The sequence below is a fragment of the Gouania willdenowi genome, chromosome 4, assembly GCF_900634775.1.
Source record: "Gouania willdenowi chromosome 4, fGouWil2.1, whole genome shotgun sequence".
Lineage (NCBI taxonomy): Eukaryota > Metazoa > Chordata > Actinopteri > Blenniiformes > Gobiesocidae > Gouania > Gouania willdenowi.
In genome coordinates, this window is record NC_041047.1 from 11,842,391 (window position 1) to 11,869,786 (window position 27,396).

Below are 27,396 nucleotides of genomic sequence, written 5' to 3' on the forward strand. Positions count from 1 at the left end.
TTACCCTTTGCACGCTTGCTTGTTTTGCACAGACAGACAGACAGACAGACAGACAGAAACAATGACATCTGTCAGTGACGGAGGACAAAAAAAGAGTGACAGTGAGTTGTGGAGCCAGAATCACTCTTTCCTTCTCACCTTTCAGCTTCCCATTAGCAGGCAGTGAGAGGCCAATGAAGGAGCAGTATATGATAATCTGTTGTTCTCCTGCTTCCTGCTTCCCACTGTCCTGTCAGGCCTGAGGAGATGTAGGACAGTGACGGAGCTGTCACCGCTCTAACGGGCGACCTGTTTTGCACTGGCTGAAAAACATCTCATTGTCATTGTTTTTTTGTTGTTTACATTGTCATATTGTGCATGTTGTGTGAGCCTCTGGTTTAAGTGTTGCTGGTATTTTTGACGTTTTGTGCAGAGCAGTAATGTGATGAAGCCACTGACAGACAGACGTGTGTTGTGCACGTGTTTGTGAACCAGCAGGAGCGTGAATGCAACCGCTGAGATAAAGCATCAGATTTTGGTGTCTTTGTGTTGTAAAAAGACCTGGTTGTTGTAAATAGTTTAATCTTAAGTGTTGCACTTAAAGGTCACGGCGAACGGCGGGAATGACAAATTGATAAATCTGTGAAGTGAAGCGCCATCCATTCACTACTCCCAGAGGAACTTCCTCTGGCGTAGACGGCACCACCGCTGTAACCAGGATCAGAGGGCGCGGCTCCCTGACCTGCGGCTGCTTGTGTTGGGGTTCACCTTGCTTTAATAAACACCTAGACTCACAGAGGCCCTGCATTACTGCACCTATGTGTGATGTTTGTGTCCAATGGTCCCCAACCCCACACCTCCCCCCCATCCGTGTCTCACAGGTGCATCTCCACTCTACTGGCTGGCATTTTTTGGCCCGGCCCCAGATTTACTGCCCTGACACAGGAATCCATTAAAGGCTGTTTAGGGATCCCAGGCCTGAGCCCCTCAGAAATGTCTTTCATTATAGCTGCGAGGTACCATGGAGGGGAAGCGGCTCGGCCAATCAACAGCACCGCCACATGTGTTCGTGTTTAGCCCGATGGCTGAGACTTAAGTGGCTACTGCATACATCTCCTACGCTGGCTTTTATGGACAAAATAGCGCTTTGACTCTTTGTGTTTTTTGGTAATAGGCTGGATGTGTGTGTGTGCGTGTGTGCGTGTGTGTGTGTGTACACGTGTGTGTGTGTGTGTGTGAGATTGTCTGTCTCGTCATTGGTTGGACACAAGGTCCTAAATGAGCCTGGTTACATTCCGCCTGTCTGGCTGGCATTTTGTCGGCTAATCAAGACCGGCTTGCTTGAAGGGTCCAGTGGCTGACCCTATGACACACACACACACACACACACACACACACACACACACACACACACACACACACACACACACGTCATTCTTTGTGACTTAGTGCCATCTCTCTGCACCTTAGTACATTTCTTTCCTTCCTTCCTTTTTTCCATCCCTTAACGTCATCTTTTAAATCTTTGAGTGGTTCAGTCTCTGGTTTTCTCGCTTCTTTTCCAACTGTTTAGTCAGCAATTTTCTACCTTACTAAAGTTTTTCACAGTTTCTAATGAAGTTAGAATGAAAAATATTTGGACAATGTGATTTTTTATTTACTAGGGGATGTTTGATATTAGCTTTTTGCCGATATTTGATATTGTCCAAAACAAAATTTTCAATTTCTGATATTTAAAGATACCGATTTATACACGGATCCCCACACATGTTGTAATATACTGTGAGGAAATTCTGAGAATTTTAGTTCAGGGTTGGTGCTTTGTTTTATTTATTAGTCATTGTTATTATTTGTCATTCCTTTTGTCATGTTGTGTTCTCTTACATTCATTGAAAACTAGCCTCTTTTTGCTAACTCTGACTCATTTACAGCATGTCTATTTATTAATGTGCATTGTCCCTTTTGAATAATCAATAAATTCTATTCAATTCCATTTAAATTTAGCTCACTTAATATATCTCTCCATGGAAATAGCAGGTTAAAGTGATGCCCCTCTGGACTTATTCCTCAAATACACATCTGTGCAAAATAAAAATGGTTGTTCAATTCTAGTTATGGGAAAAAAGTGCCATATTCCTGTTTATTATAAAAATAACATCACTTTTTCAATATTGGTGGAAAAACTGATACCGATGTCAACCGATATCACATTTTATGGCAAATATTATTGGCCGATAATATCAGCCATTTGTTTATTACCTGTAATCTACAGTAATCTCTGGTAAACCTCAGAGTGAGTGGAGTCAAAGAGCATTTGTGTTAGAAAGCAGAACTATTATCACTTCATGAAAATATGCAACGATTGATTATGTAATTGTTGGTTGTTTTTGTATTTGTATTGTCAGTGTCTAATTCATTAACCCAGACTTTAAAAAGTGACACACTTTAGATAAACTCAACTAATAAAAACAGAATCCTATTCACTCAGTTTGGATAGACTAATGACAAAGATACAGCAGCATGGTTGGTTAGCATTGCTTTGTTGACTGAGGCTGGTGTCAAATTACAAGTCATCTATTTATCATCATGCAAAACGTAGAGGTTTATATTTCAGTGTTCAGTACCAGCTATCACAACAAAATAGAACAAGCAGGTATATATTATATGGATTTATTTATTTATTTGTGATTAATGTGTTAATTTTTGTGAAACCAATGTCTCCTTTTAGAACAGGGGTGTCACACATTTTAGTTCAGGACCAGTTTGATCTCAAGTGGGCTGCAGATTTTAAGTGGGAGAAAAAAGAACAAAATGTTATATATTGTGCCATAGTTTTCATTATCGGTTCAATTCACTTAAAAAATTCTTGATTTTGTTCCCAGTTTTTTTGCGTAATTTAAAGGAATTTTGTGGAATTATGTGATTTAACCAAAGGACAAATGCAAGCCCCTAAAAGTATTGTTTCATTAAATTGGTGAATTTTAGATATCTACAACTGGTAATTTACAAAATAATTCATGTCATTTTTACTTTATCCTGCGGGACAAATTGTATGTTCTAAAGGGCCAGATTTGGCCCCTGGGCCTTGAGTTTGACACGTGTTTTAGAATCAAACATTGATGCAGAATGATCACGCCCTCCTGCTTTTTGCTTGCATTTAAGATCGAAAAGGAAAGTCTTGCAAAGAAACTGAAAAAGTTTTGCTTGCGAGGCTATAAAAATATCCCTAAACTCTAACACATCCTGACTGTGGGCTGCTGCTGCTGCTGCTGCTCTTCTATAAACTCCACTAACACAGTTAAAGGGAAGTATTCCCAAAGACGAGCCCAGGAGGTTCGTCGCAAAAAAAAAAACCTAAAATAAAATGCAAAGAGTGTAAATTAGAAATTGAGAGATAGTGTGAACATGAGCGAACATGAGCACACAGTGAGAGAAACATGTGCGTGGTGGTGGAAGGCATGTTAATAAGTGGCCTGGGGCAGATTGGGGCTCCCATGGGGAACGTGCTGCCCTTAACCTGCCCATTAAACACGGTACACAGGTGGCTTATTAAACCCACTGTGTCAGACGAGCACGACACTGCTGTGACAAATACAATCACATGCACCAGTGCCATGGCGATTAACACAAGAATCATTTCTTTACTCTTCAGCGCGTCATAGTTCACCTGTAATGGAGCGTTTGATCATTTTTTTTAAGATTTATCTCTGTATGAATTTGACAAATTTAGTCACAACCTTTCCTTTCCAGTCCCATTAAAATAAGCTTTTCTTCCTTCTGCTAACTTCTTTTACCTTTTTTTGTGTTTTAGTTGTAGTCTAATTAAAAATCCATACCTCAGCAGAGATCCATTTCCTGTCCTGACTTTAGGTTTTTCAGGAAACTCCCACTTTTAATGAGATAAGCTCAGACTTTCACGGTTATGTTATTCTCTGTTTTTAACAACATCCACTTACTTTACTTTGTTTTTTCCTCATTAACAGCAAAACTTTGGAAAGTCTCCCAAGAGCACGGACCCTCGAGCCCGCGGCTCCTTGCACGACGAAGACGAGCCGGACAACGCGAGCAAGTAAGTCCATGAGATCATTATTATTCACCTGATTCAACCAATCACTTTGCAAGAACTGTTCCACTGGATAATTGGAAAGAAAGATAGATGTAAAGATGGACGTACAAATATATGAATAAAGATTATTACCCCCGATGCCCAACTGTATGCACAGAGCTATGAAAACAAAAGAGAATCACTTACATTAAGTGGTTTTCTTTAAATAGATCTGTGTTCACAAGGGAAAGGATATTTGTGGACATGTTACAGTGAAATAAAAAAGGGGTTTCTACTACTTAGAAATCCACTGCTTTTTACCTATGATAATACTGCCCCCAAGTGGATTGGTGTCCTAACAGCATCCAGCAGCTATGAGACCATTCGAAGCAGGGGTGTCAAACTCATTTTGTCTCTGGGAGTAGATTAATCTCACGTGGGACGCAGATTTAAAGCGGGGAAACAAGCAGATTCATCACTAATGTGTCCTAGTTTGCATTTTCACTTATAAATGATATGTACAGTCTGTAAGGAGCAGACGATCTCTGTGCGATAAGTGACAGACTTCAGTTCCTGTAGGATCTTCACTTAAACTTTCCTGATTTTTGTGACAGTGTTCATTTAGTTTGGGGAAATTCTGTGAAATAATTCAAGGAAAATTGCGGCATGTCGCCAAAATGAATAGTTCTTTCAACAATTTGGGATTAAGAATAATTACAATTGTGTTATATGAGCATGGGGAGGCACTGTGAGCCCTGCACGTATTGTATAGTTTGATTGAATTTGTGTATTTGGAGGGAGTTAGCTATCTACAACTGAATTAGATGTTAGTTTACATAATGAGTCATTGTTTCTCATTTTTACTTCCTCCCATGGGCCACGTTGGATGCTCCAAAAGGCCGGATTTGGCCCTCATGCCTTGAGTTTGACACATGATTTAGTACACACAACATACAGTCTAAGTTAAACACACAAATACAAGAAGGATGAACCTATCTTTGTACAGGATCTCGTCAGAGGACAGTGGGGACGTTCCTTCCTACACCGAGGACAGCGATGACTCCTACTCTCTGGACTTGGACATTGACTCCTCCCGCTCTGGCAAGATGACTCTGCTAGATGAGATCCTGGACTCTCTAAACACCACCACAATAGAACAAGGAAAGCTCAGCGGTGCCAAGAGCCTGGACTTCTTCAGGTCCATGGACGAGTTGGACTACACGACACCGGCAACAAGAACGGTATCATAAGTCAAGTTTCTACAAAACTACAAAAAGGAATCGTAACTAATGTGACCTAAAACCTTTGAAATGTACTTAATATAAGATTTATTCCTAACAAAATACATTATTCGGCACCATATTCACTTAATTAACTTATAAAAAAGGAGACTACTTTACACTTTAGAGCCTGTGTTCCACCATCTTGAAATCACGTGATTGATGACGTCACACGGCCCCATTTGCCTGTAAAACATCCCATTGTTTTCTATCAGAGTGAAGCATTCAGCCTGCTTTTTAGATCATTTAGCAGCTTTTTTGGTCAAAATACCTATTTATGCTGCTTTTAGTTGCTCTAAATAATCAGGAAAAGTTCAAGATGTCGATGTAACCCTCTTTGTTTACCAAAAGATTGTAAAAACAGGTGTGACCTGAAAGAAATCTGTGATCGCAGGGGGTGTCCAACTCTGCAGTTTGGTAGTAGACAATGAAGCAGAGAAGATGAGCTCTCCTTAGGGGCCTTAACTCCACCTAAACAGTGTGCGACTGAAGTTAAGCGAGTAATCACAGACTGATGAAGGACTCTAACCCAATAAAACAAATATGTAAAATAATGTGTTTTGCTAGGCATAGATCATCTAATAAACATATTATTAAGGTTTTAGGCCACATTTGTAAAAACAGTGGAGGATTTTTTTAAGAAACGCATTAGGTGGACCTGTGCGTACAGACAGCAGCCAATGTCATCCCATCATACTGGTATCACTGGAATGTTTCAAGTTTCCATCAACACAAGGGGATGTGGGTGTTGAAAAATGTAATCAACCAGTTTAGGAATAACATTGAGACTGTCACAGATGTCTAAGAGGATGTCACATTTAAAACTCTTTCAATGTTGATTTTTTTTCCCCCATGATGCATCACTTTTGGGGTCACGACCTTTGTCAGGTTGGGAACCACTGGATTAGGCTGACTGGGAATGTTGTGCTCATTATTGTTTTTATTGACGTCTTCTGTGCTCTACCAGTTCCAGACTAAGTCGTCACTCAGCGGTGAGTCTAAACCTGAGGAGGAGAACAGTAGCAGCAGCAGCAGCTGTGGAGGAGGAGGACGAGAGGATCGAGGTGGACGGAACATGGTTCAGGACGACAGTGCTCTTCATGGAAAGCACCTTCCCCCGTCGCCACGGCGACAGCCAGGCAAGAGTAGCCTGAAGGGGTCCAAGAAACCCACCATCGCAGCTGCACCACCTGCCCAGGACGCTGACGTCCCCACGCCATCACTCCTGGGGGGACGTCAACCATGCGGCCGCTTCTCCTACTCACCATCACAGCTGAGCAGAGTCACACCCTCTTCCCCCACTTTATCTCACAGCAACCCAAAGTATTCTCCTGTGCCATCCAGCCGCTTCAGGACCATCTCAGAACCTCAGCGTGTGTGCGATCACCCGTCCTCCACCAGCATCCTGAGGAGGGGGCTGCTGCCCAAGGAGACAGTGAAGCAGTACCAGGAGAAGGTTCTGCAGATGCAGGGCGGCGGGGGTCAGCGTGACCCCCACAGCAGCCCCCCGAGGACCAACCAATCAGCTATGCACGTCCCGTGGGAGAAGGAGGTGTCCAAGGAGGGGCTGCTGGGGCTGGGCCTGTGTTTGGGAACGGGGAACAGCTCTGGGGGAGGAGCCGTACAGGACCAGGGCCTCCTGGAGGAGATCGAGTCCATGTGTTGCATCAGCTCGGTTCTCCACAGCAGCATGAACCTCCCCCAGGTCCACCATCAGGTCCCCAGCGAAGCGACAGACAAACACTGAGGAAACACTGCTGCACTTCCTCTGCGTTAGTGGAGACCATCAGGTATAAGTTCATCACTCTGCCATGAAGAAATGTTACACACTGACCTTTACATGAACAAACAAAGAGCAGAGAACACACAGAAAGGCACTGCACAATCACACACACACACACATAGTATGGATTGGTAGTTCATACTCAATGTGGAAAATATAATATTCATAACTTCCTCTGCAAATAACCTGAGCTGATTGCAGTGTCTTTCCCCACAGCTCAGCATTTATGTCCACACACATATTTGAATATGATGTATATTTCATCTAATGTGCATTATGAAGCAAACCCCCCACCCCCCCCCCCCCCCCCCCCCCCCCCCGGATCATAAAGGAACTTTAGCTGAAAGGAAATGAAAGCAGGCTTTCGTACACGTCACATTCACCCTTAACAAATAATATGACATTATTACATCCTGGTACTAAACGTTTCTGAGCAAAGTGTCGGTTCTGCGTCATCACTATGCCTTTCAGACACGGGATGTTCATTCCACTGGCGTCTTTGATGATTTCCGGAACATTTCTGTGTTTTGTTGGAATAACGGGTGATATGTAATAATACATGTGTCTCTTCTGTAGGATGTCCTAAAAACGCTCATGTTTAAAACTTTTGTTTCTTTTTCTTCCTTCTTGTTCATTCAAAATCCACCATTTTTTGCATTTGACGAGCGCAGACGTGTCCAAACGTGGCTTGTAAGCTTGCGTGAAAGACTGAGCTCCCTGTGGATCAGCGCTTGTTCATAATCCACAGCCTCTTTTACCCTAAAGAACCATTTATGGGTAGCTTGTAGCTTCTTTCTTTCTTCTTCTTTTTTTAAAATTTTTTTTTTACAGGCTTCAAAACCAATTTACAACAAATTCATTAACTCAGACTTTGAAAAGTTACACACTTTAAATAAACCTAGCAAACGAAAACAGAATCCTGTTCACTCAGTTTGGATAGGCTAATGACAAAGATTACCTTGTTGACTGAGGCTGGTGTCAAATTACAAGTCATCTGTTTATCATTATGCAAACGTAGACATTTATATTTAACTATCACAGTAAAATAGAGCTTGTAAGTATAGATTATATGCATTTATATTCGTTTTGAACAAGAATTTGTCATTTGTGGTTCATGTGTTTGTTTTAACTCGGGTTAATAAATTATATTAAACATTAAATTATTGACAGAATGTGAAAGAGCGATAGAATAACATGCAGTTTGAAAGCGTCCATAAAGCCTTTCATGGATGATAAGCTTTTATTCTGGGGACAAAAGATCAAAGACAAAGAAGCAGCACTTTGATCCTAATCTAATCCCAAAGGGATGTTTTTGTGTGTGTGAAAGTGAAGCCATTAACTTTTATTATTGGATTTAGATCAAATAATTATGTTAAAGTGAATTTATTCTTCCTAAACCTTAGTGTCGTTCTCTTTCATAGTATTTGCTGATCCTATATTTTCCTCCTTATGTTTCCGTTCCTTCTCACATGAGTAAATATTAATCCCAGTCTGTGCACTGGTTAGAGTGGGACGCTGTGATGCAATGCAGTGGTTGATGATTGTACTGTAATGAAAGCAATAGACGGATGTAAATGTGCACTGCAGACTCTCCCGGGGAGAGAAATGCCACGTCCCATTATTCCCAGCGTTCCCACTAACCTGGAGTTAAAAAGCCCAGCAGCGACTTCTCCTTTTCATGCGTGAGTGCACAATATTACATTTATTATAGTTGCTTGTTCTAATGATTTATCCCAGACGCCAGTCGGTGAGGCAGTTTAATAATACCAGTGATTTCTCCATTTTTCCCAGTGCTGCTCTGCATTAACAATTTGCTCATAAAGGATTTTGGCAGGTTTTTAAAACCCAACAACAGTCACTGAGCTGTGGCCTTATCCATTAGAAACACTTTAGATAATGTCTGACTATGCAAATGTCTCTAAAACGGCAAAAGGTCCTTTTTATTAATGGAAGAAAATTATTTTTGATCTTTCCTCAGTGAAAAGTCACAATCAGGTCACTTTAAACTTTAAGGTCAACATAAGCTTCACCAGTCCAAAAATAATAACGATGATCAAAGCCTATTTAAAGTGTGTGTGTGCGTGTGTGTGTTCAGTTGTGGTAAATGTAAGGCGTGCCTTAATCTAGAAAGAGTACCGCCCACTTTAAGGTACAGTGATTTATTATAGAGAACAAATATTATGCAATGGTTGGGGCTCACAGGGAGGAACACCTGTGAGGAAATCCCCCCAACCCCCCTCTTGGGTCTGAGGACCTCCACTCATTTATTTTCCCACTGAAGTTGCTCTATGCGTTTGTTTTTTGGGTTTTTTTTCTTTGTTTTTGTTTGTTTTTGAAACTCTTTTGGTATTAAAAGCAAAGCCTGCTGTAGTTCTGGGGGTTGGAGAAAAAAATTGTGTCTTTTTTAATGCAATCAAACAAAAATGGATTTGCAATAAGATGTTTTTTTTTTTAATTTGCAAACACAAATAATGGATTTGTAATTTAAAAAAAAAAGATTTGTAAACAAAAGTATCATGTTTGGTTTGTTTGTTTACATTTCCTGAATTTTGGGTTGTGTTTTCTACATTTTTGTTTGCATCTCCTGGAGTTTTGATTGCGTTTCAACTTCAAGCTTGTGGAAACTGACCAATAAAAAGACTTCTGACATCGTCCGGAGGAGGCCCCGCCCACAAGCTTGATGCTGAAACGCAATGAAAAACTTCAGGAAACGCAAACAAAATGTATAGTTTCATGAAAACTGAAATTGGATTCATAAACAAAACCAGCATTTAAACACAATAAAATGAGTCATGACAGTTTAGTTTGCAGTTATTATTTTTTTAAATACAAATGTATTATTTTTCATTTAAAATCCATTATTTTTGTTTGCAAATCTTTTCCAATTTCAAATACATTTTTTGTTTAGTTGCATTAAAATGACAAAATTTTCTCTCCGTATTTGCTTTGATTGTAATGTACTGTTAACCAATGAATTTTTCCTTTTATTTTAAAATTAAAGAAAAAAAAACCAAAACATTCTTTAAACACTCGCTGTGAGATCTCCCCCTATGGTTCAAACCCACTCAGAGGAGCTTCTTTTGTTAATTTCTTAAAGAGAAAATAATATTTTCAACTGAACAGACGTGTATTTTTGCTGGCTGGAGTATATTTTACATGAATTATAAAAGACTGCTGCTGTCTGTTGTCAAACTTAACATTTGAATCTTTTAAAAATGTGTTATTTTTTTTTTTTTCGGGAGGTTTAAAAAAAGATGAATAAGGAAATGAGACGGAGGCTGGATGTCGTGTTTGCGCTTGCTTTTTGTTTTGCGGATGCGTTTGGTTAATATCTCTTATTATTTCTGTGTTCAGCACCTTTTATTGTGAAGGAGCTTGTTTCATTGACATCAGAGTTGTCCATTGAAAGGATTATAAGGGCATTCTTTATTTTTCAAACTCTGCATTAGAATTATTGGTACGTAACGCACTGTACGTCCTCTGATCTGATCTAAACTAGATCTATTGAAGTGATAAACAAGTGTTAGAAGAAGTCACTATTAATGATCCAAGGAAGAAAAAGCTGGGATCAGTGATGCACATCAACGACAACAAAGGCTGATCCTTGTAATCTGACTGAATGAAAAGAGCTGCTGTAGCTCTAATTCTGCACCACACAGACGGTTGTGTACCATTTCATGGCTGAATGAGTGTGATTGTCCTGAAAATGAAAAATGAATGAGTGAATGTTGGCAGTTTATGTAGCAGCTGATCATGAATTATAAACCTATGACAGGGATTGAAATGTAAAGAAAAACATGAAAATAATACCAGTGAATTGAGTTGAAATGTAGAGACAAACACACTGAATGTTTTCACTTGTTCTGTGACTCAGACATGGTTCACTCTTCATGTGTCTCTGGTACTGTGCACATACATGCATGTGGAAATGTGCTGTTCATTAGTGACTTGGTACAAATGCACACATTGTATGCACTGTGAACTGAAAGTAAAAATCAACAGTTTCATTCTCACGAGGCTCGTGTTTCAGTTTTTCCTCCAGTTTCCTCTGCATTAGCACGTGTTACGGCTTCATATTAACGTCTGAATAGAATATTAACATAAGTAGGAAGAATTCTTTAGTTTTCATCAAGGGAAAATCATGACATTAGGTTTTACACGACTTTTGATCTCATTTTACAAGTTATACCTGATCATTTATTTAGTAGTAATAGTAGTTTATTCTGTCATTTTATTTCATTAAACAAAATATTTCCATTATTTCATGTACAGCACAGTTGAGTTAATACTTTATTTATTTATTCAGTTTATTTTTGACATGGTTGCATTCACAGAAGTTTTGTTTTTATTTTTTTTTTTTGTACATGCCGAAAAAGGAGACGAGAGAAGCATTTGCTTATCCAAGTCCCGTCCCCTGTTTTGAACACAGAAAATTTACATCAGAGCTTGTCAAACATTCTTTGGTTCTGAACACAATTTCATTTTTTTTTTTTTTTTTTTTTGTCCTTTTTTGTGTAGGATTTATTCTCATCTGTAGACAGTGCTGTCTTTTTTTTTTAGTCCTCCTCTCCATCGTTGTTCGTGTCGTCCTACTTATTATGCCTAACCCTATTTACAGACTTCTACAAGACAAAAACACAAAGATTTATAATAAACATTTTCAATTGTCCGACAATAAAAATACACATGTATTTAGAATAGTAATTTTAACATACATTTCATTTTGTTTTGTGTTATTTTATTTTTCGAACTAAATCACGTCATCAATTAATTCATTTCATCCGTCTTTTCATTAGTTGCTTCCTTTATTCATCCTGAGTTTATATGTTTTTTAATTATAGTAGATTTATACATTTTTTGAAAGCTTTGACTGTTCCGGACTATTATCGTAATACTTGTAGTGATGTGACTTCGCATTACTTGAAAATAGTCAGAAAGTCACAACTTGTTTTTTTATTGAGTTTTAAAACATAGATGCTTGTTAGATTGGATCTTCAATAATAATATTCAGTAAAAAAATAACTTGAGAAAATCAATGTTAATTTTAAAAGCAAAATTTGTATTTAGTTTTAGCGTTTTGACTGAAACGCAACTTGGTTTTTGTCATTTTTAGTAATTCGTACTATTAAACTGACAGTTTAGTTTTAGTTAACCAAATTACATTCACTTATTATTCGACTAAATCTGTTTTAGACAGATACATACAGACCCTTTCCAAAAATTTGCATATTATGGAAAAGTTGTTTAATTTCCATAATTCCATTCAAACAGTTAAACTTTCATAGATTATAGATTCAGGGCCCACAATTTAAATGATTTCAAGTATTAATTTGTATATTTTTACATAATTTTGGCTTCTAGCTCATAAAATGTATAGTGTGCCTTTCATTCAGGAATCAAAGTCCAGGGTTTGGAGGAAGACGGGTGAGGAACAGAACCAGTGTGAAATATCCAACGTCAGTCATGATTTGTGGTGAAATGTTCTGTTCTTTTCCTCACCCGTCGTCCTCCAAACCCTTGGACCTTGATTCCCACACTTTACTTTCATCAGAAAAGAGGACCATGGACCCCTGACCAACAGTCCAGTCCTTCTTCTCTTTTTTTTTCTGCAAAAACTGAAAAGTAAAACCCAAATTATGTAAAAATAAATACTTGAAATTGTATAAATTGTGGCCCTGAATCTATGAAAATTTAACTTTTTGAATGGAATTATGGAAATTAAACAACTTTTCCATGATATTTTATTTTTTGGAAAGTGATTAAAATATAAACAATGAGTTTATGCATTAATTTATTATTATTATTTTAAAGGTTCTATTACCATTGATCAACCTGATATGGGATGGTATTGTGTGTGAACACACAGACAGATTAAATGTGATCAATGAGTAACGACCACATGATCACGAGTCAAGTGAAATTTTCATTTAGTTTTTATTTGTCCACAAAAATATCAATGGACTTGATTTTATATGGCGCTTTATCACCACACTGAAGCAGTCTCAAAACACTTTACATATCAGCTCATTCACCCAGTCACTCTCACATTCACACACCAGTGGGACAGGACTGCCATGCAAGGCACTAGTCGACCACTGGGAGCAACTTAGGGTTCAGTGTTTTGCCCAAGGACACTTCGACACATAGTCAGGTACTGGGATCGAACCCCCAACCTCTCGATCAGAAGACGACCCACTACCACCTGAGCCACAGTCACCCTATATATTTTTGATGTAGTTGTTTATATGTATTTTTTTTAGTTAGTCATAGTCTATTTATTGTCACTTAAAAAGGTTAGTTGACAAAATCTGATGGAAATGTTCAGTCAACAAATTGAACACTGTTTAAAATACATCTGGAATATTGTTAAGTCGTCTGTCTCCGTGTACAGATTTATTATACTGTAAATGTGCAAATATTAAAAACGCTCACACAGTTTTAAATAATAGGACACTTTATTCCCAGTTTGATTACAAAACTCAAAGTCAGAAACAGAAAAAAAAAAAACATCACTTTTAAAAAGATTAAAAAAAAAAATCCCATAATTTACATAATACATACGTTTACATACAAAACATTAAGACAACACAGTTTTTTTGTCATATTGTTGCACAAATCTGAAGCAAACTATGCCCACATTAACTAAACACAATGACAATGCTTTAATCTGACCTATGAATAAACTATTAGTTACTATCAGGCTTTTAGTGCCACACGTTCATCTGAAATCATGTAATAAAAACAGTTGTTTTTTTTTGTAATTGTTAAAGAATCAAATGTGTTATGTAGTAGTATGTAGTTAAAAAAAAATTTTTTTAAAGCACATTGATTATGAAAAACAATTGAAACACTCATATGATATAAATGTATATATCAGAAATTAAATTAAAAACACCAATAGAACTCTTAACATTTACTGAACTTTAAATATATCTGTACACAAACACGTAAAACTAAAAGTACAGAACGGGTAAGTAGCAGTAAATAAATCACAACATTATACAATGTGCAAGTAGTCAATTTCAACTAGTTCAAGCTTCTAAAAGTATCTAGTGGTTAAGTTCACAAGGATGTAACAGGATAAGGATATTTGATCAGGCATTATTATATTATATCATTATCATATATCGACTTTTTATGTTGTAGCCTATTGGCTTCTACCTCTCCCATGCACATGCTATTATTATTATTACTTATTACTTATTTTGTTGTTGTATATTTATACATCTGAATTTTTCCTCTAAAGTGCTAAATAAAAAACATTAATTTTTAAAAAATTGTCCGATGGCCAATCTCGAAAAAAATCGATATATCGGTTGACCTCTAATCGGAATATTGGATATCAACAATTAGCTACTATCAAACATTCCTATTTGAAATGGACACAGTATATATATTAAATATATATTGATCCTTTATTGTTAACCTCATCATTAAGCTGCACAGTCTTGTGCCTGAGTGGAAACAAAGTCATTTGTCCTGGAAGTAACTTTGCGTTTTCCTCCGACAGCTTCCTGTGCTGTTACAGTAATTAGGATTAGAATCTCAGATTATAGAAATGATGTGTTCAGCTATCCACGTGTGCACAATGTGGCTGTATGATTCATAAATCTATAGATACACACAAACACAATCACAAACATCACAATTTAATGAGCAGTAGAAAATATACAGCATCTACTCACTGTTTCTACACAGTTTAGCGTTCTCAGTCTGCCTGCAGACGTAAACACCACAGTACACATTGTACTCAATGACGCTGGTCTCACTGGAAAGCTGAGGATCTCTAGAAAACTAAATCAACTGGTAACAGTAAAAATCTTGGGGTGCACCATATGAAACGGACCTTTTTGTTGACCTACACTAAAAAAAAGGAGAACTTCTAAATGCAATAGTTGTCCTCAGAGTTGGAATAAAAACACCAAACTGGCTTGAATTCTATTCTTTCCACCAGATGTTTGTTGTGAATCTTTAGGGAAACTCAGGAACCACCAAGAAAAAATTTGACAAAATAACTCAGCACATATTACGTATTAAGAAATGTAAATGTTGTGATTTGAGATTGAATCACATTTCTTATGGTGTATCTATCATATGTCAAATTATGTCAATTATTTATATTCAATGACTTGAGATCTTCTACTTGAATTTTCAGGATTCTCAATTGAAAATTTCATTTTTATTTTTTTTTTTAGGTCTGTTTCATATTGTGCAGGGGTGTCAAACTCATTTTAGTTCCAGGGTCAATTACGATGCAGTTTGATCTCAAGTGGGCCACAGATTATACTGTAGGTGGGGGTTTGCAAATATCAGTCCCTGCATGGTGTTCACTTCAGAATGTCTTGATTTTGGTGCCAATTTTAGTGAAAAAGATTTTCACAATTTTCAATTCAAAATGACTGCATTCATGATGTAATCTGAGGGAAAACTGTGAGGACCTAAAAATATTGTGGAGTTTCACTAAAACTGTGGATTTGAGATATCTACAAATGAATTATTTGGTCATTTACACAATAATTCACGTTTTCTGCGCAGAATTGAATGTTTTAAAGCAGTGATTCTCAACTGGTGGGTTGGGAAACAAAAGTGGGTCACGGACCTGTAATGGGTGGGTCGCAGACAGCTGATAAAAATAAATACTTAGCGTGTGTCTCATGTTGGATTGGCTTTTCTTTTGAAAGAAACTTGTTTTGACAGGCATGCTGGGAAATGTATGTTGCACAGGAAAATATATACATTTATTTAAAAAAAAAAAAAAAAAAAAAAAGGTTATACATGTGTTTTCAAAAGCTATTTTAAAAAAATGTATTTGGTTAGTTTCTAAAAAAGTGGGTCACAATGTAATGATCTTGGAAAAATGTGGGAGCCAGGGTGAGACCAGTTGAGAACCCCTGCTCTGAAGGGCCAGATCTGGCCCCCAAACCTCAAGTTTGACATAAGTCAAGTGATATAGTGCATCCCAAGATTTTTACAGTTACCAGTTGAGTTCATATTCTAGAAGTCTTAGGCTTTCCAGGGATGCCAATTTTATAGAGTTATGGGGGGAAGGGCGGGGGAGTGGATCTGGTCTGTGGTCTACCACCTTCATCTCAGATCAGCCTCTCCATGGGCGGGGGCTGCGTGATGTTCCACATCTCCACCCGGGATCCTTCCTTCTCCTGCCGGCTGGGGCTGTAGGCGCCGTGCGTGGCCCTGCGGTTCAGAGCCACCACCAGGCCCACGGAGATCAGCACCAGAACCACCAGCAGCAGGACGGAGGCCAGACTGACGGCCAGCAAGAGTTCAGAGGTCAGACCTCCAGAGGTCAGCTGAAGGTACGGGACAGAAACAAAGAGAGATGAGATGTTTGTTTCTGACACACATGCAACTTTCCACAGGTGAAAGTAACGGATTACAAGTATCACGTTAGTTAATGGGTACTTGTACTTTTATATATTTCTAAATCAGTCATTTTATTTGTACTTAGGTGTGTTTTAAAAGAAGTAAAGTCATTCCATACATTGAGATTATTATTATTTTGTTTTAAAATGATCAACGGACGTTGTGAAACTACAGAAAATGAAACAACAATCAAATACATCACATTACAGCCGACCTATCAGATTAAACGTCATGCATGGCGCCAAAACAGCACTGAATTCTGGTTATTATCTCAGTTTTAGAGTTCATAGATTTTGCTCTAATTTTGAATTTAATTCATTGGTGTTATTTTATTTTAAAAAGAATTGTACATTTTGACAAACCTTTTATTTTAGAAAATGTCTATTGGTACGGTTACTGAAGTACAAGTACGTAGCGTCTTAGGGTTAGTCTTAGTCTTAGTCATGTGACCTAAACTGGCCAATGACTGACCTATCATGTGACCTAAACTGGCGCCGCATACACTGATAGAATGTCTGAATATTGATATGGTAACTGTAGCTACTGCCTTTATTTTATACAGATGCCTTTGTGGAAAATAAGTACCAATTGTGCAAGATTTCATCTCTTTTTTTTAAGTTTATACATGAGATGTTTACTGTACGCAAGAGAACTCTGGCAATATTTATTACCAAAAACAAATGTGGGGGGTGAAAGTACAGTAACTAGTAACTTTTATTATGAGATACTATTTAATTGATCTTCTACTTGAGTATAGAATATATCAATACTCTTTACTCCTCTTTGCTCTACACGAGGCCCCTCCACATGTGCTGCCACTGCTCACAGTCAGTTCCCTGCTCTACGTTGGTTCTACTGACCACAGGGAACCATGGAGCTGCCTCCCACCAAACATCCCACCATCTGCCGTCTCTATCCCAGTTTAACTGGAGCCAGAACCAGTCCCAGCATTTCCACTATCGCCAAGTCTATCCCACAGCGCCAGCATGGCTGCCACTAACACACACACACACACACACACACACACAGTCTACTATAGACTATTAGTATGGTTAGGATGGACCGTTCCCTCTAAAGTATATTTTCAAGTTTCCATAGATGCATTTTGAACCTATAACGACCAAAAGCTGACGCACACTGAGGCTGAATATTTGAAGCGAGAAAGTGACCAAGTCGAATATAAACACGTGGTCATTTGATCCATAAAACTCACAAAAACACATTTCATGCCAACATTTCAGAGATTTGTTGAGACCCTCCATTGTGCTACTGACTAAACTTCGCTTAACTTTAAAACATGGGCTCTATTTACAAAAGTGTTTAAAAACTGATGGAAGACAAGTAAAAAGGCTTTTATTTTGAAAAGGGGATGTTTGATTTATAGCATGAAGCCCGTCCAAGTATGATTTTATGTTCTGCTCACAATGCATCATGGGGCGGTTGAGTATGACAATATAGTATACATCCATCCAGGCAGGGTTGGGGTCAATTACATTTTTCAATTACAATTACATTTTCAATTATCCATGTTCAATTACAACTCATTTACGATTACAGTGACCAGTATTTTTTCCAATTAAATTACAATTATTTTTTTATCCTCATAAAAATCGGTTACAATTACTACATTTCAATTACAATTAACCCCAATTACTGAGCCTGAACTTAATAACCAAATAAAAGTTAACTTTCTGTTAGCATCTCTTATGATAACGGGTCCTAAATCAACTATAAAATACACTAAAACCATCAATATCTATCATCTCATTTCTTTATATCTATTGGTTAAGTTGTTAGTCTTCCTAATCAATGAAAATATAGGTTTTAATATTTTTTTGGTATGAGCATCTGAAGCTTTTGTGACAGTAAACCACTCAATGACAAATTGTAAATGGTAAAATGTGGGAAAAGCTTGATATGAAACATATTTCAATAATTAAGTACATATGTGTAGAACTATGTACAATTCATGTACAATCCTTTTTTTTTTGCAATATACATAATGTCTGTAGGGTGGTTTTCTAGGTGTTCCCCCACACCTCAACACAATATAGCAGGTATGGCAGTACATGTGAGCAACATAAAATAAATGAGTTTTTATTCAGGAGGTATTGGCTTGACCCAACACGCCAACAGTTGTTGCTATTTTAGAGCCAATATGTCCAACTTGGGCTTTCCAGCAAAGTTTGTGGTCCAATATAACGCCAATAAATGTGTATTAATATACCCTCTCAATATCTACATTATTAAATATCATTTTCACATCTATGCTTGTATTACCGTTGCCGAACAAAATGAATTTTGTTTTGTCCAAATTCAGAGAGAGTTTGTTTTCATCAAACCATGATTTTAATTTACTTCATTCTTCCATGACCACATCCAACAGTTGCTACAAATCCTCACCGGTAGATATTATATTTGTGTCATCTGCAAAAATCACACGTTTTAAGTTCTCCGATACTCTGCATACGTCATTTACATATAGGATAAACAGTTTTGGACCCAACACTGAACCCTGTGGAACTCCATAGGTGTTGTTTAAGTAACTTGATTTGATATCACCTAATTGTACAAACTGTTGTCTGTTCGTGATGTTCGTGAATTTATTTTAAAACAACGATTACGACAGCAACAGATTTTTTTAATTACAATTACAGTAATAATTCCACCATAATTGCAATTAATTGTCAATTACACGATTACAGTTATTATTGAACCTAACCCTGCATTGGGTATTTCTCACATACTCTTTCCATACTATCTCATGTGAACGCACTACATACTCATTTTGACGTCAGACTTTTATATACGTTAGTATGACATTTCAAATACAGCCTCAGCTTTTTTTTCCCACAGATTAAGATGAAGGGAATCTTTGAGGTGCAGCAGGTGAATCACTGGTGAGCGTTGATCATTATCAGAGCAGCAGGTGCACATTTATAGATCTGTACTTTTTTGGTGGGTGACGTGATGCTTGTGACTCTCTGAGCGGCTGCTATGAAGGCAGCAAAACAGAAACACCAGCTGTGAGTCTCACTGCACAGCTGTTCAACATCTTCATCACCAAAAAAAAAAAACCTCCAACTCCACTTGTCAGAAAAAAAATCTCAGAAGTCAGCAAAACTTTTACACTGAGCAATCAACATGGCAACAAAATTGGAATGAAAAACACAACTAGCCACATCCTGGGGGGATGGGGGGGACGAAAAAAACAAAAAAACTTGTGCAGCTACACCTGACGCTGCAGACTTGGTGACTTATTCTCTCCCTTTGTGGATTCCTGGAAAGTGCTTACCTGTCAGTGCAGCAGCACAGTGGGCTGTCAGAGCTGCTGTGACACAGGGCGAGCTGCATCAGGACCCAGCATCAGTCAGAAAGTGACACACACACACACACACACACACACACACACACACACACACAGAGCTCAGAGATGTCTAACCAGTCTCTACGGTACACAGCAAGGCCACCCTGAAGCCTCAGCAGACACAGCAATGTTTCCCTGCTGTCAGCCCCATCAACCTGCTCGTACTCTGTGTGTGTGTGTGTGTGTGTGTGTGCGTGTGTGTGTGCGTGCAATAGGTTGCCAGATAAGCTGCCCTCATATGTTCCTGTGAAGCACAATGAGCTTCATTGAATGCCACCAGCTCTGAGCTGACACGATACTCCAGCACCAGATGCTGCTTTTTACTTTTTATTTATTATTTTATTTTTATTCTCTTTTCGCTGGCAAAGCACATTTCTTCCTCCTCTCTTCAGTCCTGCTCAAACAAAGGCCACATCAGTGCCGAGTCGGACACAGAAGCCATTTACATCCCTCACCATTAGGACTATATACTGGTAATGGAAAACGACAAGCTTGGACACACAAGCTTACACACACACACACGCACACACGCAACACACAAGATAACACATGGAGAGAGAAAATAATGTGTCAGAGAGTCAATGTCTAAGGAACTTAATCTGTAAAGTAATATTTGTAAATGTGAATAATACAATACCTAATACAAAACTATCTACACACGTCTGTATGTTTTAGAGCTTTTCACTTGCCGAGGGACCTGAAAGACATGCCGACTTTACAAATATTTAAAAATGCTTTAAAATCACATTTTTACCAATGTTAATGTATATATCATGTTTTTTTTATTATTCATTTGTTGGTGTAATGAAAATGTATGTTGATAGACCTTTTTATGTAATGTTTTTGTTACTGTATATTTTGTTTTTGTTCTTAAATGTACAAGAATCTTGATTATTTTTTATTTTTTTAATGAACCAGGAAGATTAGCAACCACCACGATGGAAGCTAATTGGGATCAAATGAACAAAATGAACAAATATCATGTCTGTTTTTGCACGTTTACCTGTGCAGGTAATCCCTACCATGAGATGTAATCCAGCCTCCCACAATCTTGATGTAATCAAACAGGTAAAAATGACGGATGGATGGATAGATGGGAGAAAGTGGATTAATGAATAAGGTTCAGATTAATATCCAACACTGTAATCTTTACCATTTCCTACAATGTGTGTGTGTGTTTGATTACGCTCTGAAATGACATGCACAGCATATAAAGGGAGAGGTCGTATAGGTCTACTGTCTGGGTGCAGAAAAGGAAATAATGTAAGTAATCCGGATAATCCAATAATGTAAAGAACAAGGCAGAAATAGCTGAGGATGTTCACAGGTCACTGCCTGTATTCTCCTATCCACCTGACAAACACAGACTCTGATTCTTACAGAAGAGAATCAGGGCCACGTGAGAAAAACAACAAAAACAGATCTAGTAGTGGAAGAAATAAAAACATCACAATTTTTAAACCATATGGTTATCTTTTTTTGTCTTTTTTTTTTTGTCTCAATCTTTTTTAGTCTTGATTTTTCTTTTTTAGTCTTATCTTTTATTTATTTATTATTATTATTATTATTATTTTTTTTTTCATTTTCTGTTACTATTTCACCTGTGTGTGTGTGGGGGAGGAGCTTGCAGGCATCCTGAAATAGTAACAAAAAGAAAACAGGACTGGAAAAAAAAAATCTAGACAAAAAAATATTAAGACTAAGAAAGAAATAAAATAAACCAGGCAAAAAAGATAACCATAATTTTAAAATATTTTTTAAATGTTCTGCAACTGTGATTTTTTTCTTGCACTACTGGATCTGTTTTTATTTATTTATTTATTATTATTTTTTTCTTCTTCTCCCCAGTGGCATTAATCCTCTCCCGTAGATTCTCAATGCACCCTCTAGTGTCATGAAACAATATTACACAATCCAGGAAGTTTGTTAGTTTGCTTGCAAAGCTAGTTCCAGCAGTTAATTCTACATGAGTTGGTATTGCTTATGAGGGTTTTTATTTACAGTATTAATATATGATATTAGGGTTTGAAGTGGTTGTTTTCAACTAAACATTTAAGAGACTAACTTTGATTTTTAACAAAATCTGAAGCAGATTTCAGAGCAGATTTGGCAAACATGAAACCAAAAAAAGTCCTTATGTATGAAATATATTTTATTGGTATATTTTACACTCAAAACATTGGCTTTAACATGCCATGTGCCAACAACTGCAAATTAAAAATAACATACTTTTAAACCAACTTTGACTTCTGTTGCACTTTTTGATCATGAGTTGCCTTGTGTATGAATTGCGCGATACAAAAAAGCTGTCTTGCCTTGCCTTGTCTTTCTTTGTGCAGTTACAATGTCTCCAGCAGTGGAAAATACTTTCTTGGTTAAATAAAGGTAAAAAAAAAATTGATCCGAGAATCGCGGAACGTAATATTGCGATATATCGCCAAATTTATTTTTTCCAGCACCCCCCAGTGTGTAATGGATTTTTTCAGACGCACTCTGTAGGATGTGAACCTGCATATTAGATTTGCTCTTAGTACAAAAAATATATATAAAAATACAAAAACACTGAACAACGTGGGGAAAATCATCCTCCAATAGTGTGAGGTATGCATACAGATAATATTACACTGAATCTTTGTGTCTCTATGTGACTCATGTGTATTTGTCAACTTGAGCTATTATAGAGTACATGCACCTCCATCCTGTTAGTGGCATTAAGTGTCTATGTTTAGTCTCCCCGTGGCCAGGTGACACACACACACACACACACACACAAATCAGCAACAAGATTTTAATCATCCACATGAGTTGTCATCGAGGAAGACAAAATAAGTGATTCTGAAAAAGAAAGTGAGCAGGAATAAAAGAAAAGTAGACAGAAAATAAGAAAGATGTATTTTATTTGACGACAGCAGAGACAGATGGATTCAAAACAGAAGAGAAACAAAGATTGTAAATGGAGTATCAACATGACGTCAGCACAGCGAGACAAACAGACACATACGAGTCTCTAGCCTGAAAAAACAAACACGTGCAATGATGATTTGGACTTTGAATCAAACACTGACCACAGAAGCTTGGAGGATGTGGATAGAAACATTCAAGCTGAGCCAAAGAGAGAAATGCAATATCTTTGGCTCAGACAGAAACAACACACTGCAGTCAGTCAGTCAGTCAGTCAGTGAACACACGTCGACAACAAAGCCAGAGATCTGGTAGTCTTCCAGCCCCTCTTGGTGCCTTTGTAACTACATCGCTGATGTTTTTTTATAGCTCAAATGTTTCCGTGCACAGCTTCCTAAATCCAGTTCAGACGAGACTGACAGGGTATCTTCAATGGGAGGCTTCATCATGTGTCTTAATATTTTTCCACCTCACTGTTTATTGATTTTTTTTATCTTCCTAAAAAACCCCCATAACTATTTTTATCATGTAATATTTATAAGATAAAGGTGGTTCACTCAAACAGTCCAACGTGAGTGTTGAAACATTGAAGGTTATACATTACTGGATGGATAAGTGTGACAGTCAGGATGGATGGAGGGAAGAATGGATACATTTAAGGAGGGAGGAATAGGTGGAGGGATGGATGGTTGGATGGATGGTTGAATGGTTAGATGGACGGTTGGATTGAGGGATGGATGGATGGAGGGATGGAGGGTTGGATTGAGGGATGGATGGATGGATAGATGGATGGAGGGATGGAGGGTTGGATTGAGGGATGATGGTTGGATGGAGGGATGGAGGGTTGGATTGAGGGATGGATGGTTGGATGGATGGATGGATGGAGGGATGGTGGGTTGGATTGATGGATTGAAAGTTGGATGGTTAGATGGATGGATGGAGGGTTGGATTGAGGGATGGAGGGTTGGATGGCTGGTTGGATGGATGGATGGCTGGATGGATGGAGGGTTGGATGGATGGTTGGATGGAGGGTTGGATGGATGGATACCTCCTCATTACTGAAAGTTGTAGCTAGGGTTGGGGTCAATTTTAATTGTAATTGATAATGAATTACAATCATGGCACATTTAGAATTGGAATTGGAAAAAACTGCTTCTGTTGTAATTGAATTGTAATTGATTTGACTTTGTAATTGTAATTGGCATGAAAATCCTATAAAAATTGTCAATTATATTGAGAACGTAATCGTAATTGATTTCAGGGGGAAAATAATCATTGTAATTTTAATTGTAATTGAAAATGTAAAAATGTAATTGACCCCAACAATGCCCCCAAATGTTTATTTCTTAATGGTCAAATGATCCTTAAGAGAACTAACAGGTAGAAAAGCTGATATGAAACATATTCAAAAAAATGTAAACCACGTATGTGTAAGTAAGCTATAGACAGTTTTTTTAATAGAATTCCCATACCAATTACAATTACAAAGTCAATTATCTGAACTCAATTACAATTAAATTATGATTACAACAGCAACAGATTTTTAAATTACATTTTATAATCACGTCATAATTGTAATTAATTATCAATGATGCAATTACATTTATAATTGACCCCAACCCTGGTTGAGATAGAAACAGGCTGTTTTGCCTGTTTATTCTGCTATATGTATGTCTACAATATGTTTCATTCCCTTTTTCTATGTTTTACATCACTGACCCTGCCTCGGATAATTGTCTATGTTTTAAAAAAAATTCTCAATAAAAATTAAAAGTAAATAAATAATAATAATAGTGTTGTATTAAGTGCTACTAATCATCAAAGGCACAAAGCAGTTTTCCTGTGACAGTGACCCGTGCCGTCCACTGGACTATGTGCTTTACAAGGAAAAAATCTACTGTCCCAACTTTACTCTGCAACATTGCTCCATCCATCACTCAGCTACTATTCCTCAAACAGTCCCAAATACAGTCACTAACACATTAACACACACGCACACACACACTCAGTCATTTGCTCCCCAGTCCACCTCGGGCTCATCGTCCAGCCTCAGGATGAGGTATGAGAGCAGCTGGAAGAGGTTCTGCCACAGCAGAATAGCCACGTAAAAGTAAATGTCGCTTACGTCCGTCTGGCACACCTCTCCGGCGTAGCTCATGTCGCACACGCAGAAGAACTTGTTGATGAGGTTGCGACAGTAGCCTCCGTTCAGGCAGGGGTTGGACTTACACTCGTCCACTTCCTGCTCACACCTACACACACGGAACCAGAGGACAGAATGGGACTCAGAGACCACAAACACTCCTCTTTCAAATAAACATGAAGAAGAGGACTTCAGGAGCCTATGCTACGAAGCTAGATAATTCTATCCTGGATTCATCTCACCTAACCTAACATTCCCTGTCAGAAAGAAGCTGTCCTACGAAGCACGATCACAACACGCTGAGTTAAGCTGTTGATTTCAGTCTTAACTGGCGCGCTCTAGTGGCGGAGGCGGATAATACAGCGTCAGACCTATCACACACAAAGGAACTGTAGAACGTCACAACTGAGGAATAATTTGTTAAAAATATGAAGATATAAAATCCATAATTTAGACCAACACTGTTGTTAATACAGGAATTGATGAAATAATAAACAGACACTCTGATAGTTTCACTTTCTTTTAACTTGTTTGTGTCTCTGATGCTGCGTTCATACAGATCAGATCATAAAGTGGAATATATTTATATGTTAAATTATCTTACAGGACTGAGGCTCTTTGCTTCACCACATGAATTAATGATGGAATTAATGAATTCATTTATTGGTGTGAAAGCGCCCGATGCACGCAGGCTTTTTCAGCTGATTTATTTTACTTTCCATCAGATAAAAATCTCTATATTTCCTATACGATGTCATCGGTAAGTGAAAAGATTGCATTGATGTCTAAATATTCTCTCTCTGCTCAGCTGTCAGATCAGATCCACACAGTGACGTGTTCACACATCACCTTACTGCTAAGATCCTAGCCGGAACAAAACCTGGTCCCGACCAGGCTAGGTGTACACCCTAAGTTACCATGGAGATTTAGCTCCGTAAGACGTTAGCGAGCGTCGTAGGACAGCACACACCGATTAAATCCTGGAAGTTGGCACAATAAGAGGTAATGTCGCTTCGTAGCATACCCCCCAGTATGTATTTAAAATTGGTTAAAACACAATATTCACCTACAAACCCACGGCAACACAAACACAAAGCAGAGAAACCCCTTCAGACGTAGCGCAGGCTTCGTAGATCAAAACCAGCAAAGATCATTTGCTAAAAAAAAAAAAAGATTGAAAAAGTTGAAATTGCCGCTCAAAAGTTTGTTTTCATCTCCACTGTAAACACTTCTTTTATTGACATTTTCAGAAAAGTCTCACACAATGCATTGTGGGATGTGGAGTTCCATAAACGGATGCATTTTTCTTCATTCTTATCGTGATTTCTTGTGTTTCTTCATCAGACAAAGAGGACAGCGGTTCTCTAGACTCCATTTTTGTTCGAGTTATTCCCCGTGATATAATCTCACTCTGCCAGACATTCAATTTAGTCTGGATTCAAATCTTTTCATGTAAACCCAAATAATGAATATCTGCCTTTTTCCCCCTAAAACTTTCAGTAAAAGAAAAAAAAAAAAAATGTTTTGGGAAGTCACTTTTGCAGAATTTTTTGGGTAAACACAATAAATCACACACGTCAGTACATCTGTCTACAGGACTCCACATCCCACAATGCAATGCACAAAACTTGTGGAGATAAAAACAAAACTTTTACATGGCAATTTTAACCTTTTACATCTTTTTTCAGCAAAAAAAAAAAAATTGTTTGATATATTGGACTATGAGGCCTACACTGGATTTATCTCCTGCAGCTTTAAAGCAGTTCAAATTGGAAGAATTGGTTAGCAAGTTAAAGCAGCTGGATAGATAACAATTGGGTTTTATATAAATAGCATTATAGATACTGTATATAATTGTAGGATATAGATCAGCTATTATATAAACAGCTGTTTACAGAATTATTCAAAAGATTTCTGAGGCTCTGGTCTGATCTCCTGTTCAGGTTTGATGATGTCGACTGAATAAATCTTGTGTCTTAGTGGACTTACCGATGTCCAGTGAAGCCTGGCGGACATTCACAGGACAACTCTCTGTCAGTGCAGTTTCCTCCATTAAAGCAGGTGTAATTTCTGAAGTCATCGCCACACACAGACACTGGCAGCTTTGGTCGACTGGCAAACACAATCACAAACGTCAGCTTTTAAAAACGTGCACTTAATGTGTTCAATCAATGTTGTGTGGAGGTGGTTATAGCAGGATGAGTACAGCATGTTTTTTTTTAGTTTTTAAGATTGAATGTTATTTTTTTTCAGCTCAAGTACCCCCTTTATCTTGTTTCTGTTCTTTCTCTTTGTCCAACTTCAACATTTTGCTTAGAATACTATGAAAAAACAAATTATAGAGTATAATGATGGAATGAATGAGTGATGCCACATATTTTAAAGAATTATATTTTGTAAATAAGTGGAATGAAACAGTTTTTAGTCCCTTCTAAATAGAATTATTTCCAGGGATGCACCAAAATGAGAATTCTTGGCCAAAACCAATTACCGAAAATGAGAAAACAGACAATCAAA

At 37.7% G+C, this 27,396-nt stretch overlaps 2 protein-coding genes across 6 annotated transcripts in view; one reads left to right on the forward strand and one right to left on the reverse strand.

The window, feature by feature from the left end:
- Positions 1 to 11,100, forward strand: part of dennd1b (DENN/MADD domain containing 1B) — a 134,948-nt gene extending 123,848 nt beyond the window's left edge. For both annotated transcript variants that reach the window (XM_028445597.1, XM_028445598.1), the window contains 3 exons: positions 3,963 to 4,048; positions 5,031 to 5,265; positions 6,272 to 11,100. In XM_028445597.1, coding sequence (XP_028301398.1) covers positions 3,963 to 4,048; positions 5,031 to 5,265; positions 6,272 to 7,051 — 1,101 coding nt within the window. In that variant the 3' untranslated portion in view covers positions 7,052 to 11,100. The remainder of the gene's footprint in view (positions 1 to 3,962; positions 4,049 to 5,030; positions 5,266 to 6,271) is intronic.
- A 3,230-nt stretch (positions 11,101 to 14,330) lies between these two features.
- crb1 (crumbs cell polarity complex component 1) overlaps positions 14,331 to 27,396 on the reverse strand; it is a 33,319-nt gene continuing 20,253 nt past the window's right edge. For all 4 annotated transcript variants that reach the window (XM_028445570.1, XM_028445569.1, XM_028445571.1 and 1 more), the window contains 3 exons: positions 26,869 to 26,991; positions 24,862 to 24,988; positions 14,331 to 16,395 (listed from right to left, as the gene is read on the reverse strand). In XM_028445570.1, the coding sequence (XP_028301371.1) occupies positions 16,177 to 16,395; positions 24,862 to 24,988; positions 26,869 to 26,991 (469 nt within the window). In that variant the 3' untranslated portion in view covers positions 14,331 to 16,176. The remainder of the gene's footprint in view (positions 16,396 to 24,861; positions 24,989 to 26,868; positions 26,992 to 27,396) is intronic.